This window comes from Triturus cristatus, chromosome 7, assembly GCF_964204655.1.
Source record: "Triturus cristatus chromosome 7, aTriCri1.1, whole genome shotgun sequence".
Classification (NCBI taxonomy): domain Eukaryota; kingdom Metazoa; phylum Chordata; class Amphibia; order Caudata; family Salamandridae; genus Triturus; species Triturus cristatus.
Window position 1 is genome coordinate 17,784,175 of NC_140590.1, and position 18,039 is coordinate 17,802,213.

General features: G+C 47.2%; 1 protein-coding gene across 2 annotated transcripts in view; it reads right to left on the minus strand.

The window, feature by feature from the left end:
* The window catches only part of VARS1 (valyl-tRNA synthetase 1), a 246,999-nt gene that overhangs the window by 143,204 nt on the left and 85,756 nt on the right, over positions 1 to 18,039 (minus strand). For both annotated transcript variants that reach the window (XM_085615512.1, XM_085615511.1), the window contains exons 12-13: positions 821 to 929; positions 143 to 231 (exon numbers count right to left, since the gene is read on the minus strand). In XM_085615512.1, the coding sequence (XP_085471638.1) occupies positions 143 to 231; positions 821 to 929 (198 nt within the window). The remainder of the gene's footprint in view (positions 1 to 142; positions 232 to 820; positions 930 to 18,039) is intronic.

Here is an 18,039-nt window from a genome sequence, read left to right on the forward strand (position 1 = left end):
AGAACATTTTAAATAACTACATAAGACTGATTTAAGAAGGATGCCTTACTTCAAGCTGTTCGAATAAAGACATAAAAAGCATGCAGGGCCAGAGAGTAATTACAGGCGTAAGAGAATCCATCACAGTGTTAAGCCATCATACCTGGTACCGGGGGTCCTGTGGGTGAACCGCTACAGCTGTGTCACCCAGCATGGTCTCAATACGTGTTGTGGCCACAACAACTTCCTCATCTGCAAGACAAGCAGAGGAATGAGACCGACAAAAGCCTGCAAACATGGACAGCAGGCATGCTACTTTTCAAGCAAAAATAAGGGCACAGATAAGGGTGGTGCAGGACAGACATGGCTTCCAGTGGACAGAGCCGGTGACAGATCATCCACTGTATCTACCTAATCAAATAGACCAGTTAGGTATGTGCCTTCTGCAAGCCATAGATTCGATTCCTGACAAGGCAAACTCAGCTTTTTATTTTGATGAACTCTATAAAACAGGAACCGTTGCAGCAGATATCCTAATACCACCGTGAGGTGTAAAGATACGGGGCAGAGATGAGCCATCTCAGTGTCACACACTGCCCACCAGATGACAGCTTCTGCACATGTTGACATCACCACATTGATGGGAAATTTTGTTGTGCACCCATCCCTGATGTGACACTTCACTTATCTGTCAAGAACCTGGAATGGTACCTGGCAGCACGCCTGCAGTGTGAACACAACAGGACTCTAGTCACAGCATAAACCAGCAAGCCTAGAGACAACACTACAAACATGGTGAGGAGACAATGGGGGCCCACTTCACAAGGCTGGAGCTAATCACCTGATCCCTCAATCTTGTATGCGAAGGACACGAGTACCCCAAACTCCACCTTCTCTTTGTACCCCGGCACGGGGAGAAGTGTTCGTCCAGGGAGCTCCTTCTTATCCACCTGAAAATTGGAGACAAGATGAGGAGTTATGCTAATGTCAAAAACATGAAATATTAAAATTCCTAGAAAGTCAAAGCCCAACAAAGGTAACAAAATGATAATTTATCAGCAGGAGTCGTTCTGCAAAAAGAATCATTTTCTGCATTCATGTGTTGTGCATTATACTGCCATTTAGTGGTTGGTGTGAGAAAGTGGCTCTGTATATACTGTTCCCTAATAGGTACAGGGTGTACAGAGTCCCCAGTCCCCCAGAGGCTGATAGAGGTCAAAGTTAGGTATGACCTTACTCTCAAAAGTGGTAGCTTGGTCGAGCAGTAAGGCAGTACCAGAGGACAGTGTAAAGCATTTATTGTACACACTCAGTCAGCAAATGGTTTCACACACTCAATAACTGAACTCTAGGCCAATGGTTTATATATATAAAATATATGCTTGTTTTATTTTTAGAACCACAAAGGGGATAAAAATATACTTTCTCAGAATGAGAGGTTGCATATAAATACTTTTTGTCTTAAGCAATGAATTTTTGTAAACAGTCACAGTTGGTTGCAATAAACAATCCTATTTCCTAAACATCACAATGCATTGAGCTCAATGGTACATTCAGGTTATTTGTAATAAATTACTTTTCAGATTACTTTTGGAATTCCAGGTCTGGCTCCTAGAACCAGCCTTGGGTCAGTATTCAGAATCAAGTGATGAAAGTCGACTTAGTAACTGTAATGATTTTTAAATAATATTTAGCTATTTCAAAAGTTAGCACTTAGAAAATATTTCAAAGAAAACATTCAATGGATCTCTATGGCAAGAAATTCACATTGCAGGTAGAGTACTTTATCGTTACTTTAGTAATCCAGGACTGGGTGCCTAGACCCAGGACTGGGGTCCTTATCAAAAACAGGTAAGTAATTTCGTTTGCAGAAATGGTACGATTTTAAAAGAATATTTCAAATTTGCAAAAATAGACACTTAGAAGAAATTTCACAGAAAAGCAGACAATGGTTTCCTATGGGAGAAAAATGAGTTAGAGTTAAGTATAGTTGTGAGTACTTTTCAGGGTCAGGGCTGGGCACCAAGATCCAGCACTGGGAGCTCACCCAGGAACAGGTGAGTAAATTCGTTTTTGTCACTTGGCTGATTTTTGGTGAATTTTTACAGTTTTGAAAAGTTCACACTTAAAAGATTTTTGAAGAAAAAGCCAGTCAATGTTACCCTATGAGGAAAATGAAGTTAGCGGTTTAAGGGTAAGTACTCGACTGGCAGAGTTGAAATTCCGGGCATAGACTCAGGGGTCCCCCAGTGTCAGGTAGGTACAGTTGGTTCACCCTCAGCGGTTTCAGGACGGCCGGGTGCAGAGTGAGTTAGGCCCAATGTTATCCTATGAGGGATAGGTGGGCCTTGGTTGGTGGCTGCTGTCTGGCAAGCCACGCGTCTGTGGGAGCTGGGCTCCTGGTCACTTACTCAGGGCAAGTGGGGAAGTAAGTTAGTGTAGAGAGTGCACTGCCAGGGCCACTCGGGCGGCTGGGTGCAGGGTGCTTTTGAGCCTTCGGGCGCTCAATGGAAATCAATGGGAATGTTCCGGTTTGGAAAAAGGCTGCAGGCTCGGGGACGAGGATGTTTCCGGTGCCACCACCACTTCGAGGGGTAAGTTGGGTAGTTGTAGGTTAGGTGGGTACCCCGGGATTGGGCACAGGGGGCCTCAGGGCGCCGGGTGCAGGGGTGCCTTTTGACGTCGGGAATCTTACCCTCTGGTTGATCGCGGCTGGGGTGGCACTCGGTTCTGAGGCTGCAGGCTTCGTCCAGGATGTCGAGGGGGGTCCTTGGGTGCCGGACTCGGGGTCACAGTCGCCGTGGGGTCGTCCTCAGGGTCTTTGTCCACTCCGGCACTGGCCAGGCTTGGCTGGTGCAGAGTGTGTTGGGTCCGCGGTTCCGGGCTGCTGCCAGGAGTTAGGAATAGGTTTCTCGAGTAGAGCCTCTACTCATGGGAGTCCCAGGGAATCAGAGTTCAAAGGTAGCCAGGTCCTCCGGGGTTTTTGAGGTTGCTGGCCACAAGAGATGCCGCGCTGGAGCAGGAGCAGGTTCGAGGGTCGACAGGCCGGTAGGGCTGGGGCCAAAGCAGTTGGTGTCTTCCTCTTTTTAGCAGCTGCAGGGCAGGTCTTTTTTCTTCTTGCTCTTCTTGTAGGTTTCTATCTGGAATCTGGGGAAGGAAGGTTCAGGGGGCCCCTAAATACTAGATTTAGGGGCGTTACAGGTAGGTGAAGGCCAGGGACCAATGGGTCCTTGTCCTGGGGTGGGTACACCCCCTATCCTGCCTCTCTCCTGTGGGAGGGGGGCAGTAGCCTAATCCTGATAGGGTAGGGCCTCCCATCTTCAAGATGGCGAGAGCAAGGAGATGTGCTTCACCTCGCCTCCCCCACCTGAGGGGTGGGGTGGGCAGGCTGGCACATCCCCTGTCCTTGTATGGGGTTTCCGGCCAAGCTTCCCGCCAGAGTGGGGGGTTGCAAGTGGCCTGGGGAAACTCCAACTGGCGGCATGCCTTTGAAGCTTCCCTTTGCTCATCCTGGGGGAGGAGATTTCTCACCTCACCCAGGATGTGCATTGTTGCAGGCCCGGGAGAGCAGGGGCTCTCCCACCCAGGGGTCCAGCAACGTGTCTGCTGTGTGGCAGCCTGGGCAGCCTCAGAGCAGACGTGGATTGTAGGTTAGCTGTAAGGGGGCATCTCTAAGATGCCCTCTGGGGTGCTTAGTACATTAAATCCCACACTGGCATCAGTGTGGGTTTAATGTGCTGAGAAGTTTGATACCAAACTTCCCAGTCTTCACTGTTGCCATTATGGTGCTGTGGAGCTCGTGTTTGACGAGCTCTCAGCACCATGCACTTGTAAATGGCAGCACTGTACTTACAGTGCCCATGAATGGACCTGGGTACTGTAGGGGCACAGGGCTCCTGCTCCTGTGCCCACACCATAGGCATAAGGCACCCAGCCAGAGGGGTGGCTGACATATGCCTTGGCAGTGTAGAAGATGGGCATGGCACACAGAGATGTGTGCCATGTCGACTCTTTGTTTTGTCCTGCACCCAGACACTCAGCCTGCAAAGGCAGTGTGTGTGTGTAAGGGTACAGGGCCTCTAAGGGTGGCACAATGAGTGCTGCAGCCCTTAGAGGCCGTCCCTGGTCACAAGGCCCTGGGTACCTAGGGTACCATTTACTAGGGGCTGACATGTGGCCAGGGTTTGCCAATTGGGAGTTTGTATTTTAGGGAAGGAACACAGGTCCTGGGCACCTGATTGGCAGGAGCCCAGGGCACAACAAGGAAAAGTGCAGCAGCTATTAGGCAAAAAAGGGGGGGGGGGGGGGGGGGGGTTACTGCAACAGAAACCCACTTTCTCACAGTTGGGTTAAAAATAGTCTTTTTTTTTGCAACGGCGTCACCATTGACCATTTGGTGCTATGTCCTTCCATGGAGGAACTCAGACGTATGGCCCTAAAAACACCCTCTAAGTGGTTGCCATATTTAGACTTTTTTTTATTTGCAGTCTCCTGTGACGACTTCACTTGATGTAACTCTTTCTCCCTTTGCCGGTTGCAAATAGCTCTCATCTTAAAGGGGGAGCGAGGGTTGCACATGAATCAGGAAAATTCCTCAAGCTGCCAAACTACAACTACAGTGAAGTAACGGTTTCGTTTTGCAGGGCAGATCTTTTCTGGAGTCACATGCTGTGCGTTGACTTTGTAGCAGTTACATTCCTCACGGAGGTTGGGTTAGAATGAGTTTCGATCTCTGTCCCACCGGAGCTTCTTAGTTTGCTTGGATGTCTCAACAGTAGTGTTTGGTAAAGGTGTGTGTGGAGGAATGTGTTCACCCTGCATATATCCATAAGGAAGACATATGCGATGAAGGGGACTGTTCCCTTCTTTCTTGTGGAGTGTACATGTGGTTTCGCTTCCAACTTAACTCCTGCTGCCATATGGCATCTTTGGATTGTCTGGACTAGCCACCTTGCTATAGCCCCCTTGCTTAGTTCTGAGATTTTTGAGGCCTGTGAAAAGGAATCAAAAAATAGTTTTCCCTTCCTGATCATTCTTGTTTCCTGAAAGCAATTCAAGATAGCTCTTCTGACATCTAATGACTGGGATTCCTCTGCTCAAGGTTTTGGTGCTGGAATAAAAGCTGGCAGGCATATGTTTTGATTGACGTGAAAGGGTAAGACCACCTTTGGAAGGAAGAGTGGGTTTGTTCACATTACCACTTTTTCTTTGTGTATTTGTAGGTACAGTTCTTGTACTGTGAGTGCTTGCAGTTCGCTTCCTCATTGTAAGGAAGTGGTACCTACCAAAAAGGCAGTTTTTAAGCTTCAAAAGTGTAGTCCTGCACTCCACATCGACAAAGAGTGGTTGAATGAGTCGGGTAAGTGTAACATTAAAGGTTTCAGATTAGTGTGGTTGCTGACCTTGGTGGTGCCAATCTCTTCGCAACTTCCAGAAATCTTTTTATGGCTGGTGTTTGAAAGAAACTTATGACTATTTCTCATCGAGGGTAGGCTACTATGGCTGCTAAATGTACAATTAGTGGTACCATCCTGCCCGACCTACTCCACTCCCTCTAAAACGCCCCTATAAAACAATGTGTATGGGCCGGAAGCGCAGCGGACGGGCGCAGCGGGCGTGACGGTTTCGCGCCGAAGGCGCGCCTAAGGCAAGCCCGTCTGCGCCCGTCTGCGGCTGTCCGGGGCTAGGGGCACGTCACTCTGCCCAATTTATCACCCATTCCCCCGCCCAACTCCGCAGCCTCCAGGGCCCATGGTCTTTACCAGCCACTACCTGTTCTCGCATTTCTTCTCTCGGCCTGTCTCCTGCTCCTTCTCCCGCCAACCTTCCCCTTCAACACATTCCCCCTCACCCCCCCGTGGGAGATGTTAACCCTGGATCCTCTAAAACCCTTTCGGTATACTACTTAAACACCCGGTCTGCAGTAGCCCACTCGCATGAACTATCGGTGCTGCTAGACCTTCATGCACCAGATCTTCTTTTTTTAACAGAAACATGGTTTTGCGATGACTCCCTCCCCGTTCTATTGGCCACTCTCCCAGCCCCATATTACGCTCTACGTGCGGATCGCCATAATGGTAGAGCTGGGGGCGGTGTTGCGGTCATCGCCCAATCTGACCTCCCCTTTCAAACTCTTTCCTTGCCAGATATTGCCACTACGGAGTACCTGGCTATCCGTACCACCTCTATTACAACTCCCCTCACTTGCATACTTACCTATCGTCCCCCTCAATCCCCTTTATTGTTTCTCCCCGATTTTCTGGAAGTTTTGGCCACGATCACAGTTAACAACTCCTCCATTTTGCTCCTGGGTGACTTTAATTTTTGGCCCTCAGACCCCGCAGAATGCCCATCCTCAAAAGAATTTTCAGACACCCTTCAATCTCTTAACTTCACATCTCATATTCACTCTCCTACCCATGTCAAGGGTCACATCCTAGACCAGATTTGGTCCTTGAACTGTCCCGTAGAGTCCCTATCCATCTCACCTTGTACGTGGTCAGACCATCATTTGATCTCATTTGCCTTTCCTACACATCCTCCGGCCAAGCCCCCACTTCCTAAGAACATCTGGGTCCGCGCTTGGGGGCGAATAGACCCTGAAAATGTATCCACCCTACTCACCACCTCCTACCCCTCCCTACAAGGTCTATCCAACCTTTCCCAGTCCACGGCCATTGAACAGTGGCTCTCCTCAGGCTGCGACTCTATTGCCCCTTTGAAACGGGTCACCTCAAAGCGGGAGAAGGATGCCAACCTGTGGTTTAATGAAGATCTTAAGGCCACCAAACTAGCGGTACGTCGAGCGGAGCGGGCCTGGAGGAGAAACTACTGCCCCTCACTGCGTTTGGAGTTCATTAACATTCTGACTCAATATAAAAAGGCTATCTTGGCGACCAAAACAACCTATTTTTCTTCAAAAATTCTCGCAGCTGAGAACCAATCGAGGGAAATCTTCTCGATTGTGCACAACCTGGCATTCTCCGACAGAACCACTCTGAAGCCCACCCCTTCCCAGGAACTCTGTCACTCCCTAAACAATTTCTTCATCCAGAAAATAGCCACTATTAAAGCCAATATCCCTCTCCCCTCTCCTACCTTTGTGGATCCCCAGTGTCCTCCCCCCAAGGGACAACTCACTACTTTCCCTTCCTTGACCAAGGAATCCCTGACCTCCATAATTCCCCTTGTCAAATCCGGCTCTCCGTCAGATCCCTGCCCTGCCCACATCCTCCGTCACATCTTTACTACTTGTCCAGACCCCCCCCTTCACCTCCTCAATAGTTCTCTCTCCCAGGGCGTGGTACCCAATTCACTCAAAACAGCAGTCATTGTTCCCATCCTGAAGAAGCCGGGCGCAGACCCCTCAGTCCCTGCCAATTTTCGCCCCATCTCTCTCCTGCCTTTCTTGGCGAAAGTGCTCGAGCGCCATGTCACCTGCGCTCTGAGCTCTTTTGTGGAGAAGTACGGGGTTCTTGCCCCCCGCCAGGCCGGATTCCGCCCCGCACACTCTACGGAGTCCGTAGTCCTCTCGGTCCTCGACAACCTAAGGGAGGGAATGGACACTAACCAGACCCAGGCCTTGGTTCTCCTCGATCTCTCAGCCGCTTTTGACACGGTTGATCATACCATCTTGCTTTCCCGTGTCAGGGCGGCGGGGATCGGGGGCACCGCGCTGGTATGGTTATCCTCCTTCCTGAGGGACCGCACCCAGGCAGTTCGCCTGGGTGATTTTTCTGCGGACTTTCGGAAAGTTCAGTGCGGGGTCCCCCAAGGCTCCTCCCTTTCACCTCTTTTGTTTAAGCTTTACATCGCCCCTCTTATTTTCTCACTGCAGCAAATGGAGGTCACCGTATTTAATTATGCGGATGACCTCCAACTTGTCTTTAATCTGTCTTCTTCCCCTGCCTCTGTTCTTAACTTCCAATCTATCATGATTCATATCCGGGACTGGATGAACCACAACCATCTGAAACTCAACCCAGACAAGACTGAGCTGGTGTTGACGGGTGGTTCATCCAGCCCCTGGTCTTCCTTGTTTTGGCCCCCTTCCCTAGGCCCTCCACCTGTCCCCTCTACCTCAGTAAAAAGATTAGGCATTAATCTCAATTCTCAACTCACCCTTCACTCCCAGGTTAGTTCTGTGGTTTCTTCTTCTTTTCTTTCACTGCGCACTATACGCAAGGTGTCCCGTTTTTTTTCTTTTGACGCTTTGAAACTGATCACCTTGGCAATGGTCATCTCCCGCCTGGATTACGGCAACGCCTTATATGCAAGTATACCTGCATATAGCTTAAGGCGTCTGCAGCAGATCCAAAACCAGGCGGCGCGCCTGGTGTTTAAACTTCCAAAGTTTCACCACGTCACTCCCCTCCTCAAGTCCCTACATTGGCTCCCTGTCCGTGCGCGTGTCCAGTTTAAGCTTGCTTCCATCACCTTCCAAGCACGACTGGGCACGGCCCCGGCTTTTATCTCATCTGAGATCATTCCCTATGTTCCCTCCCGGGAACTGCGTTCATCCACTCAATCCCTTCTCACAGTCCCGCGGTTCCGGAGGAAGAAATGGGGAGGATCGAAATTTGCGACCCTTGCTCCACTCTTCTGGAACTCCCTGCCTCTTGAGCTTAGAGCCTTAACTCTTTATCCGCAATTCCGGAAACAGCTCAAAGCTCATTTGTTTACTAAATTTTTTAACTAGTTCATTAGCAGTTTCTGTTTCCTTTTAACTCAGCTTCGGCTTCCCTCGCCCAGATATCTGTTAGTTGCAGCGCCATGAAACCGCTGGTGAACGTGCGCTTTATAAATAATTTTAAATTCAAATTCAATTAGATCGGGGGACCAAGTCTGTGTTGCCCATTGGGGCAAATTAAGATTAGTGTCAGAGTTGGTTGTTTGCATTACTAAATCACCAATGGCATCCACTAATGGAAGCCCTACTTCTGCATCAGCAAAGGCTTACTATCGAACGACCTCATCTTCTACACAAAAAAACATGCTCAATGGAGAAATACCTTCTACTCCATGCTCCGAATCTCCAATGTCAAAAAAAAAACCTGCATGCCCTGTGAGAAGTTGGCCTGGCATATGCTGGTCACTAGGTCACTAGTTAAAGTGGACACCTTGCACCAGTCCAATTCGACTGTGGTAAATTTAAATTACCTAGACTTAATTTATGCGGTAAAATTCAATAAGAATAACTCAGTAAAAATAAGAGGCAGAATCCGTGGTATTTGAGGTTATAAAAGGGAATTTATTCCTTACAAAGGAATTATGGTTCGAACCAGGCAATCGGGTTCCGTCACCACGAAGGTTCAGGAAGGGATCAGCAATACATTATTGACAGGTTATCATATTTATAGTAAATGCATTACAGTAAAGACATATGCAGAAGGCGTTACAGCTGAGAAGAGAGATAAGAATACACATACGTAATGAAAAAGGCGTTACAATAGGCGTGCATAAAGGCGTATACTAGAAACGTCATTATGATAATGACACAAGTGGGTGGATCCATAAGAGAATCCTGCAAAGTCAGCAGAAATACATGGCAGAGATGCGCGCGCAGCCGCATGACGTGTGATTGACGTGTAACTAGAGGGTGAAGGGAACTTGACATTTAGCCCTACATGAGGAGACAGAAGTCTGGGATGTCAGGACAACCTAATCCCAAATCGTATCTAATATCTTGTGTTTAAGGAACTATATTATCTGGAAGGGAAGGTCTTTCGGACAGAGCCTATTCTATACTGACTGCTAGTGCGTGTACAAGCGTCTAAGTGTCTACATGAGATGCGAGGGGGCATGGGCCTACCATGGTAACGAAAGTCATGAATTACTTGCACGGAGACAGTAAGGCCGGGCCCTTTGCTCTGCAGCTGGAGGAATGTTTACCTAAGCTACTAGACAGGAATGCATTTCTCGAGGAGCGGAGCAGATAACTTGAAAGCTGAATACAGTTTTGGCAGGCAACAGGCCGGGCTAGGCACCGTTAGCCGCGCAGGGAGTAAGACAAAGTTCATGGATACAGATACAGGTCCAGGCTGGAGCATTCAGAGGCAGAAGCAGGAAAAGCTCGATGGCAGAATTCAGGGCCTACCTTGCCAGAGCTGGAAAAGGTGAAAAACGTGAAGAGTATACCATATAAAGACGGCGGCAAGGCATACTTAGGAACGGAAAATCTGACCCATTCATGGCAGATCTGAAAGAGGACATATTAACGTTGGACACAATTGTATTTGCGTCTTCATAGCTTGAAGTGGAGGGAACATACATGTACTTGTAGCATGTACATGGAGCCGTTGGGGTCTAGATAGGGGACACAATTGATCATAAAAATTCATATTTCCTCATTCCCTCCTTGTCCCCTACGGACCCTTCATGAAATATCGATCTTCAGGAATCCATCAATCTGTTCATGTAACATCATTTGCTCTTCTTTCTTCTTCCGGGATTTTGAATGAGAACTTGAACGTGGAATACACGATGTGGCACACAGGCCGCAAATCGCTGGTCCACATTGTAGACACAGGCAACAACTGAATACTATGAGAAGGCCAATACCTAGGAAGGATAGGACTTTCCATCCCCAGGCTGACAACACGCTCCAGAACCAACCGGACCATGTCCAGGTGCCTGGATTCTGATGTATCTGGTTTGCAATCTTGTGAAGACGAGTTATGGCTTTATATACGGATGGCGCGTTTTCTGGAATGAAAACACAGCAACTTGATCCGATGACCCTACAGGCTCCGCCCCTATCGGCTAGGATGACGTCAAGGACAAGACGATTTTGGAGAACAACAATCCGCATTGCAGACTGCTCCTCTGTTAAGTTGCCTAGGGCGGAAGTAGTTTCATTCACTACTGCTTCAAGGGTTCTGGTTAATCTACGTATCAGTTTACTATTTGAGACAACACCTATGTAAGGAAAGAGACCTTTATTGAAGTCTGTATATTGTTCCCATGCTGTTTCAGTGTAGTCAACAATCGGGATATCTCTCTGGGGTCTATGGTGTACTAGATTGGTATTTCTATGATAATCAGGAGGGGCTAGGAAAACAGGTGGCAGAAGGAATGCAATGTAACAGGTACCATCCCAATCTAGAGGTAAACGTATATATGCGGTATGACCACATATGAAGTAGGAATGACGGGAAGCTCTAAATGTAGACTTGCCTTGATCACTGAATTTGATCACAGTAGTACATTTACTATGACCCAAGTGTACTGAACCATTCTTTCTTACACATAATTCACCTTTGACTGGTAATACTGACATAGCAGGCAAGACTAGTGCAGCTTCAGATTCAACATTCAGAATCATGAGGTTAAGTGTAAAATTACCTAATTCATATACTTCATTTTCTAGGTCATTTCCTGTTCTTTTGGGAAGTCCCTCCTTGTTAGGGTAACAGGCTTTAAGCAAAACTAAGTTCAGGTTTCCCCATACCCAGTTGCTCTGGTAAACTACAGTGTTTGAATCTAAAGAGTTAATCAAACTAAACCATGCTCCACAGGAGCCATTGTGTGTGAACGGGTACGGAAAGAGAGGCAGAACTCCTTTGTATTTCTGATAGGGAGGGAGTCGGCCACATATCCAACAATTTGTAGCATTGCTGGTCTGATGGGAATGATGTAACATACTAATGAATGTGTTGTTGCGCAGCGCAAATCTGAAGGACAACTCATGTGGAGGTAGTTCACTAAAAGAATGTTCGGCAGTAACATTGTAAGCAGAATGAGCACGCTTGAAAATAGGATAGTACATGTGCAACAGTATACTTGCAGCAATAATGAAAAGATTTAGAAAAAACATAATCAACAATGTCACTATACAGTGACTATGAAGTGATTTACAATATGCACGTTTCTTGAGCTGTTTCTGTCTATCTCTCTCTCGATTTTGGTCTAGAGGATACATGTCAGAGACTAATTCAACCGATTCACCTTGGAGAGGACTTAAACAATCAAATTGTCCGACTTGTTAGACCTTAATTTCAGTTTGTATTCCTGTGATTCGGTTTTCTCAACCAGGGGGAGTTTTGAGTCAGTCTGTGGGGGAAGGCAGGGCTGAGAGTTCAAATCAGATGGTAGTCCATGAAATTTCTTGATATGGCTCGAGTGTAGCCAACCCTTGCGACCCTCGACCTTCACTGCTGTCCTCGTGGTCAGAAGTACCAGTTTTGGCGTTTGCCAGCGAGGCTCCAACGGGCTCCTCCTGTCGAAATTTCTTATGAAAACAAAGTTTCCAGGAACCACTTCATGGGGCTTCACCTCGGTGTTGTCGGGAAAGGCTGCAGCTACCTGTGAACGGCAAGATTGTAGTGCAGACATCAAGGAAGCAAGGTAATCTGTCATGTAAAAGAGTGCAACTGGTAAGGCTACTATCCAGTCGACACCTTTCTCTCTACAGATTTTTGAAAGTCGAATTTTCAGGGTCTGATTATGACGTTCCACGAGACCTGCTGCCTCGGGATGTCGGACACAGTGGAATTTCCATTGATAGCCTAACAAGAGTGAAATGGGTTTCATTAGCTCGGATGAGAACGGCTGGCCATTATCTGAGTACACGATACGGGGCAAACCATACCGTGGGAAGAATTCACGAACTAACTGTTTGGCAGTAGTCGGGGCAGTGTAATCTGAGACGGGATATGCCTCTGTCCAACGGGAAAGAGCGCATACAACTACGAGGACATATTTGAATCCTCGACATCGTTCCATCTGGATATAATCCATCTGGAGGACTTCAAAAGGGTGATCGGGAGGTTGAAATCCACCCTGCTCTACAGGTTGTCTCAAATAGTAAACTGATACGTAGATTAACCAGAACCCTTGAAGCAGTAGTGAATGAAACTACTTCCGCCCTAGGCAACTTAACAGAGGAGCAGTCTGCAATGCGGATTGTTGTTCTCCAAAATCGTCTTGTCCTTGACGTCATCCTAGCCGATAGGGGCGGAGCCTGTAGGGTCATCGGATCAAGTTGCTGTGTTTTCATCCCAGAAAACGCGCCATCCGTATATAAAGCCATAACTCGTCTTCACAAGATTGCAAACCAGATACATCAGAATCCAGGCACCTGGACATGGTCCGGTTGGTTCTGGAGCGTGTTGTCAGCCTGGGGATGGAAAGTCCTATCCTTCCTAGGTATTGGCCTTCTCATAGTATTCAGTTGTTGCCTGTGTCTACAATGTGGACCAGCGATTTGCGGCCTGTGTGCCACATCGTGTATTCCACGTTCAAGTTCTCATTCAAAATCCCGGAAGAAGAAAGAAGAGCAAATGATGTTACATGAACAGATTGATGGATTCCTGAAGATCGATATTTCATGAAGGGTCCGTAGGGGACAAGGAGGGAATGAGGAAATATGAATTTTTATGATCAATTGTGTCCCCTATCTAGACCCCAACGGCTCCATGTACATGCTACAAGTACATGTATGTTCCCTCCACTTTAAGCTATGAAGACGCAAATACAATTGTGTCCAACGTTAATATGTCCTCTTTCAGATCTGCCATGAATGGGTCAGATATTCCGATCCTAAGTATGCCTTGCCGCCGTCTTTATATGGTATACTCTTCACGTTTTTCACGTTTTCCAAGCTCTGGCAAGGTAGGCCCTGAATTCTGCCATCGAGCTTTTCCTGCTTCTGCCTCTGAATGCTCCAGCCTGGACCTGTATCTGTATCCATGAACTTTGTCTTACTCCCTGCGCGGCTAACGGTGCCTAGCCCGGCCTGTTGCCTGCCAAAACTGTATTCAGCTTTCAAGTTATCTGCTCCGCTCCTCGAGAAATGCATTCCTGTCTAGTAGCTTAGGTAAACATTCCTCCAGCTGCAGAGCAAAGGGCCCGGCCTTACTGTCTCCGTGCAAGTAATTCATGACTTTCGTTACCATGGTAGGCCCATGCCCCCTCGCATCTCATGTAGACACTTAGACGCTTGTACACGCACTAGCAGTCAGTATAGAATAGGCTCTGCCCGAAAGACCTTCCCTTGCAGATAATATAGTTCCTTAAACACAAGATATTAGATACGATTTGGGATTAGGTTGTCCTGACATCCCAGACTTCTGTCTCCTCATGTAGGGCTAAATGTCAAGTTCCCTTCACCCTCTAGTTACACGTCAATCACACGTCATGCGGCTGCGCGCGCATCTCTGCCATGTATTTCTGCTGACTTTGCAGGATTCTCTTATGGATCCACCCACTTGTGTCATCATCATAATGACGTTTCTAGTATACGCCTTTATGCACGCCTATTGTAACGCCTTTTTCATTACGTATGTGTATTCTTATCTCTCTTCTCAGCTGTAACGCCTTCTGCATATGTCTTTACTGTAATGCATTTACTATAAATATGATAACCTGTCAATAATGTATTGCTGATCCCTTCCTGAACCTTCGTGGTGACGGAACCCGATTGCCTGGTTCGAACCATAATTCCTTTGTAAGGAATAAATTCCCTTTTATAACCTCAAATACCACGGATTCTGCCTCTTATTTTTACTGAGTTATTCTTATTGAATTTTACCGCATAAATTAAGTCTAGGTAATTTAAATTTACCACAGCTGAGCTCTTTCTCTGTGCGTCTATGCTATTCTTTACGCCATAGTTCAATGGCATCTTTCTGTGACTGTCTGGCTTTCTTTTTCCATAATACTTCTTCTACTCTCATGATGCAATCTGCATCCCATGTCCCAGCAGCGGGCCATCTCTGACTCTCTGCTAAATCCTTGGTGTAGTCCACCCATAGATCAAGATATAATACGGCATCTAGGCCATGTTTATGGTACATAAAGTACCCTGGAGTGTCCCTAGGTGGAATGGGAACAGCTTCCTCGAGTATCCCTTTTCTAGTTTTTATCTGTCTTAATTTTGAAAATAACGGCATCTTGAACCTTGCTACTTAATTCTTACTCGGTCTTGAACACAATAATTACAATAAACACAATAATGAAGATCGAACAATCACTCATACCACGACATTTAAAACATATCAAAAACTTTTTAGAAACGAACAATAATAATTAAAATAAAACTAGTTAACTGCATAATACTAAATATACTGGATGTACTGCTAAACAGTACAGATACACTGCTGAAACAGTGCAGACCAAGTCTGTGTACCCAAACCCGTCTTGACCGGCACAAACTAATGTGCGCGTCTAGATGCGTCCCCAGCAACGGTACTCACCGGGAAGCACGGAACGGAAGGCCTCGGAAGTCTGGACTGGACTAGACCAAACTGGACTGGACTCGACTCGTGACTTAGATACTTCGGAACTTCGGAATCTGGTGGGCCTCTGTATACCTCGGATCTTGCTGTCTCAGCTAGGCTCTGGTCGGTATTCTCCGCACTCCTCACCGCCTCGTCTGGGTGTTGATCGCAGCCTCAGTCGCCCCCGTTGGCCTGAGGGAGATACAGGAAATCCTGCGGGTACGCGTAATTGTCCGTCCGGCTGTGGCAGGAGACCGGGTCTGCAACGCACCTCCGGCGCGTGGGGTGTGAGAGGTGTCCCTATTCGGGCGCCAATTATGTGTTCAGCAAGTTGTAGGCCCATGCCCCCTCGCATCTCATGTAGACACTTAGACGCTTGTACACGCACTAGCAGTCAGTATAGAATAGGCTCTGTCCGAAAGACCTTCCCTTCCAGATAATATAGTTCCTTAAACACAAGATATTAGATCCGATTTGGGATTAGGTTGTCCTGACATCCCAGACTTCTGTCTCCTCATGTAGGGCTAAATGTCAAGTTCCCTTCACCCTCTAGTTCAGAGGTCTTCAAACTTTTGGATGCCGAGACCCCCCTGTCAACATTTTGAGGCGTAAGGACCCCCTCTTGACAAAAATGTCTAAACCTGTTGACTAAATTGCGTGGGATGAAAATGTAAATAAGGTTATGTGATACCGCGTATTTTGGGATAGCATTGCTTCATTATTTTGATATTTGTTACACACAGTAACGCTGAGGAAAGATTTCACCCAATCAGTACCCATTTATAACCAAAATACAGCAATTATCATCAGAAAGATTTCAAGTCAACCTTTGTGAAGGGCCTTCCACTCTGCAGCAATACGTGCTGCCACATTAGAAGCTCACCTGGCCCTGACCGGAAGAAGCAGGGGTCCCTTAAAACCCTGGCGGTTTTGTGTAGAGTTAAGCCGTTTACCCATGAGCTTTCCTCTCACCCCCTCCCTTCCATCCCTCTCTCCTCTCCTAACCCCGGATCCCTCTCTCACTTTGCAGGTCATTTTCTTTCACCCCTTTTTACAACTTCTGAACTCTCCCCATTCAACCTCTCACTTCACCTTTAATCACCTCTTGCCATTCTGTCCTTTCACTGCCCTCATCTCTAACAGTCTCTCACATTTATCTCATGGCCTCTCTGGCCCTGTCACCTCCCGTGCCCCTCAGCACTTCTCATTCACCTTGTCTCTTCATTCAAATTTTTGTCTATTTGTATCTTACACCTCTCCAGTCCCCCCATTCCTCTTTCACATCTCCCCATTGTTCTAACAGAAGCCCTCACCTTTGGATCACACTCACTTCTTGCGTGTCCACACTTCTCTTCGGCAATTCACATTTCTCCTCATCCCTGACCTCTTCAATCAAATTCTCTCACTCCCTTGCTGTCCTCTCTCATTTTGGGTGTGGATGCAAGTTCAGAATGGGATGAATGAATGTATGATTACTGATGGGCTTGTTTGAGTGAGTTGCATATTGAGTAGTGAGGGGGACAGGTGAGTGAAGTGTCACATGAGTGCAGGATGAGTAGTGTACTCGTGTGACTACAGGTTGAGGTATAGTGTGAGCAGGACAAGTGCATTGTGAGTGCAGAGTGATCACTGTGAGTGCAAGGTGAGCGGGTGAATGATGCAAGTGCATGGTGATCAGTGTGAGTGCATTGTGATCACTGTGAGTGCAGGGTGAGCGGGTGAACGGTGCAAGTGCATGGTAATCAGTGTGAGTGCATTGTGATCACTGTGAGTGCAAGGGGAGCGGGTGAATGGTGCAAGTGCATGGTGATCAGTGTGAGTGCATTGTGATCACTGTGAGTGCAAGGTGAGCGGGTGAATGGTGCAAGTGCATGGTGATCAGTGTGAGTGCATTGTGATCACTGTGAGTGCAAGGTGAGCGGGTGAATGCTGCAAGTGCATGGTGATCAGTGTGAGTGCATTGTGATCGCTGTGAGTGCAAGGTGAGCGGGTGAATGGTGCAAGTGCATGGTGATCAGTGTGAGTGCATTGTGATCGCTGTGAGTGCAGGGTGAGCGGGTGAATGGTGCAAGTGCATGGTGATCAGTGTGAGTGCATTGTGATCACTGTGAGTGCAGGGTGAGTGTGACAATGAAGGGCGAGAATGAGGAATGAGTTGTCTGAATGCAGGGTGCATTCCCAGACCCATGAAGTAACTCAGCATGTTATTGACGGGGGCGTAGACTTTAATATCTAAGTTAAACTATTTCGGCATTAATCGGGGATCGAGGGTGAAGGAAATAAATAATGTGCTGATCCTGCAACAAACTTCCAGTCCTATGGTTAGGGTTGCCAGCAGATTATTTTGGTGGCCCAGTCGGTACAAAAAAAAAGCAGTCACCTAAAGCGGTATTTTCAGCGCTTATCTGTGCATACTTCCCAGGGCCGGCTTTAGTGCTGGTGGTGCCCTGTGCGACAATGTTTGTTGGTGCCCCCCACAATGACCACCCCCACCATGGATTCTCTCACTAGCACCCTTTAACAGTGACCAAGTCTCCATAACCCCACACTCTCAGATGCATTGAATTAGTTATATATTGCCACTCATACCAGTGTAGGGTGTCCGAGCACTTTGCATCACACACACATTACACAGAGACAATCAATCATAAGTGTGTAAATCAGTGTATAGGAAATGTTACATAAGCCAAAGGACTAAAAGTATAGGAGTCACATGTCATCCATACTGGTAGGCAGTATAGTTCAAGAGTGCTTGGTGTGGAGAAGCACAAACTCAGAGTCGAAAAAGAAACAGCATAGTTGGGAGTTTCCTTTAATAATAAAAATTGATTTGTAGCCAAAT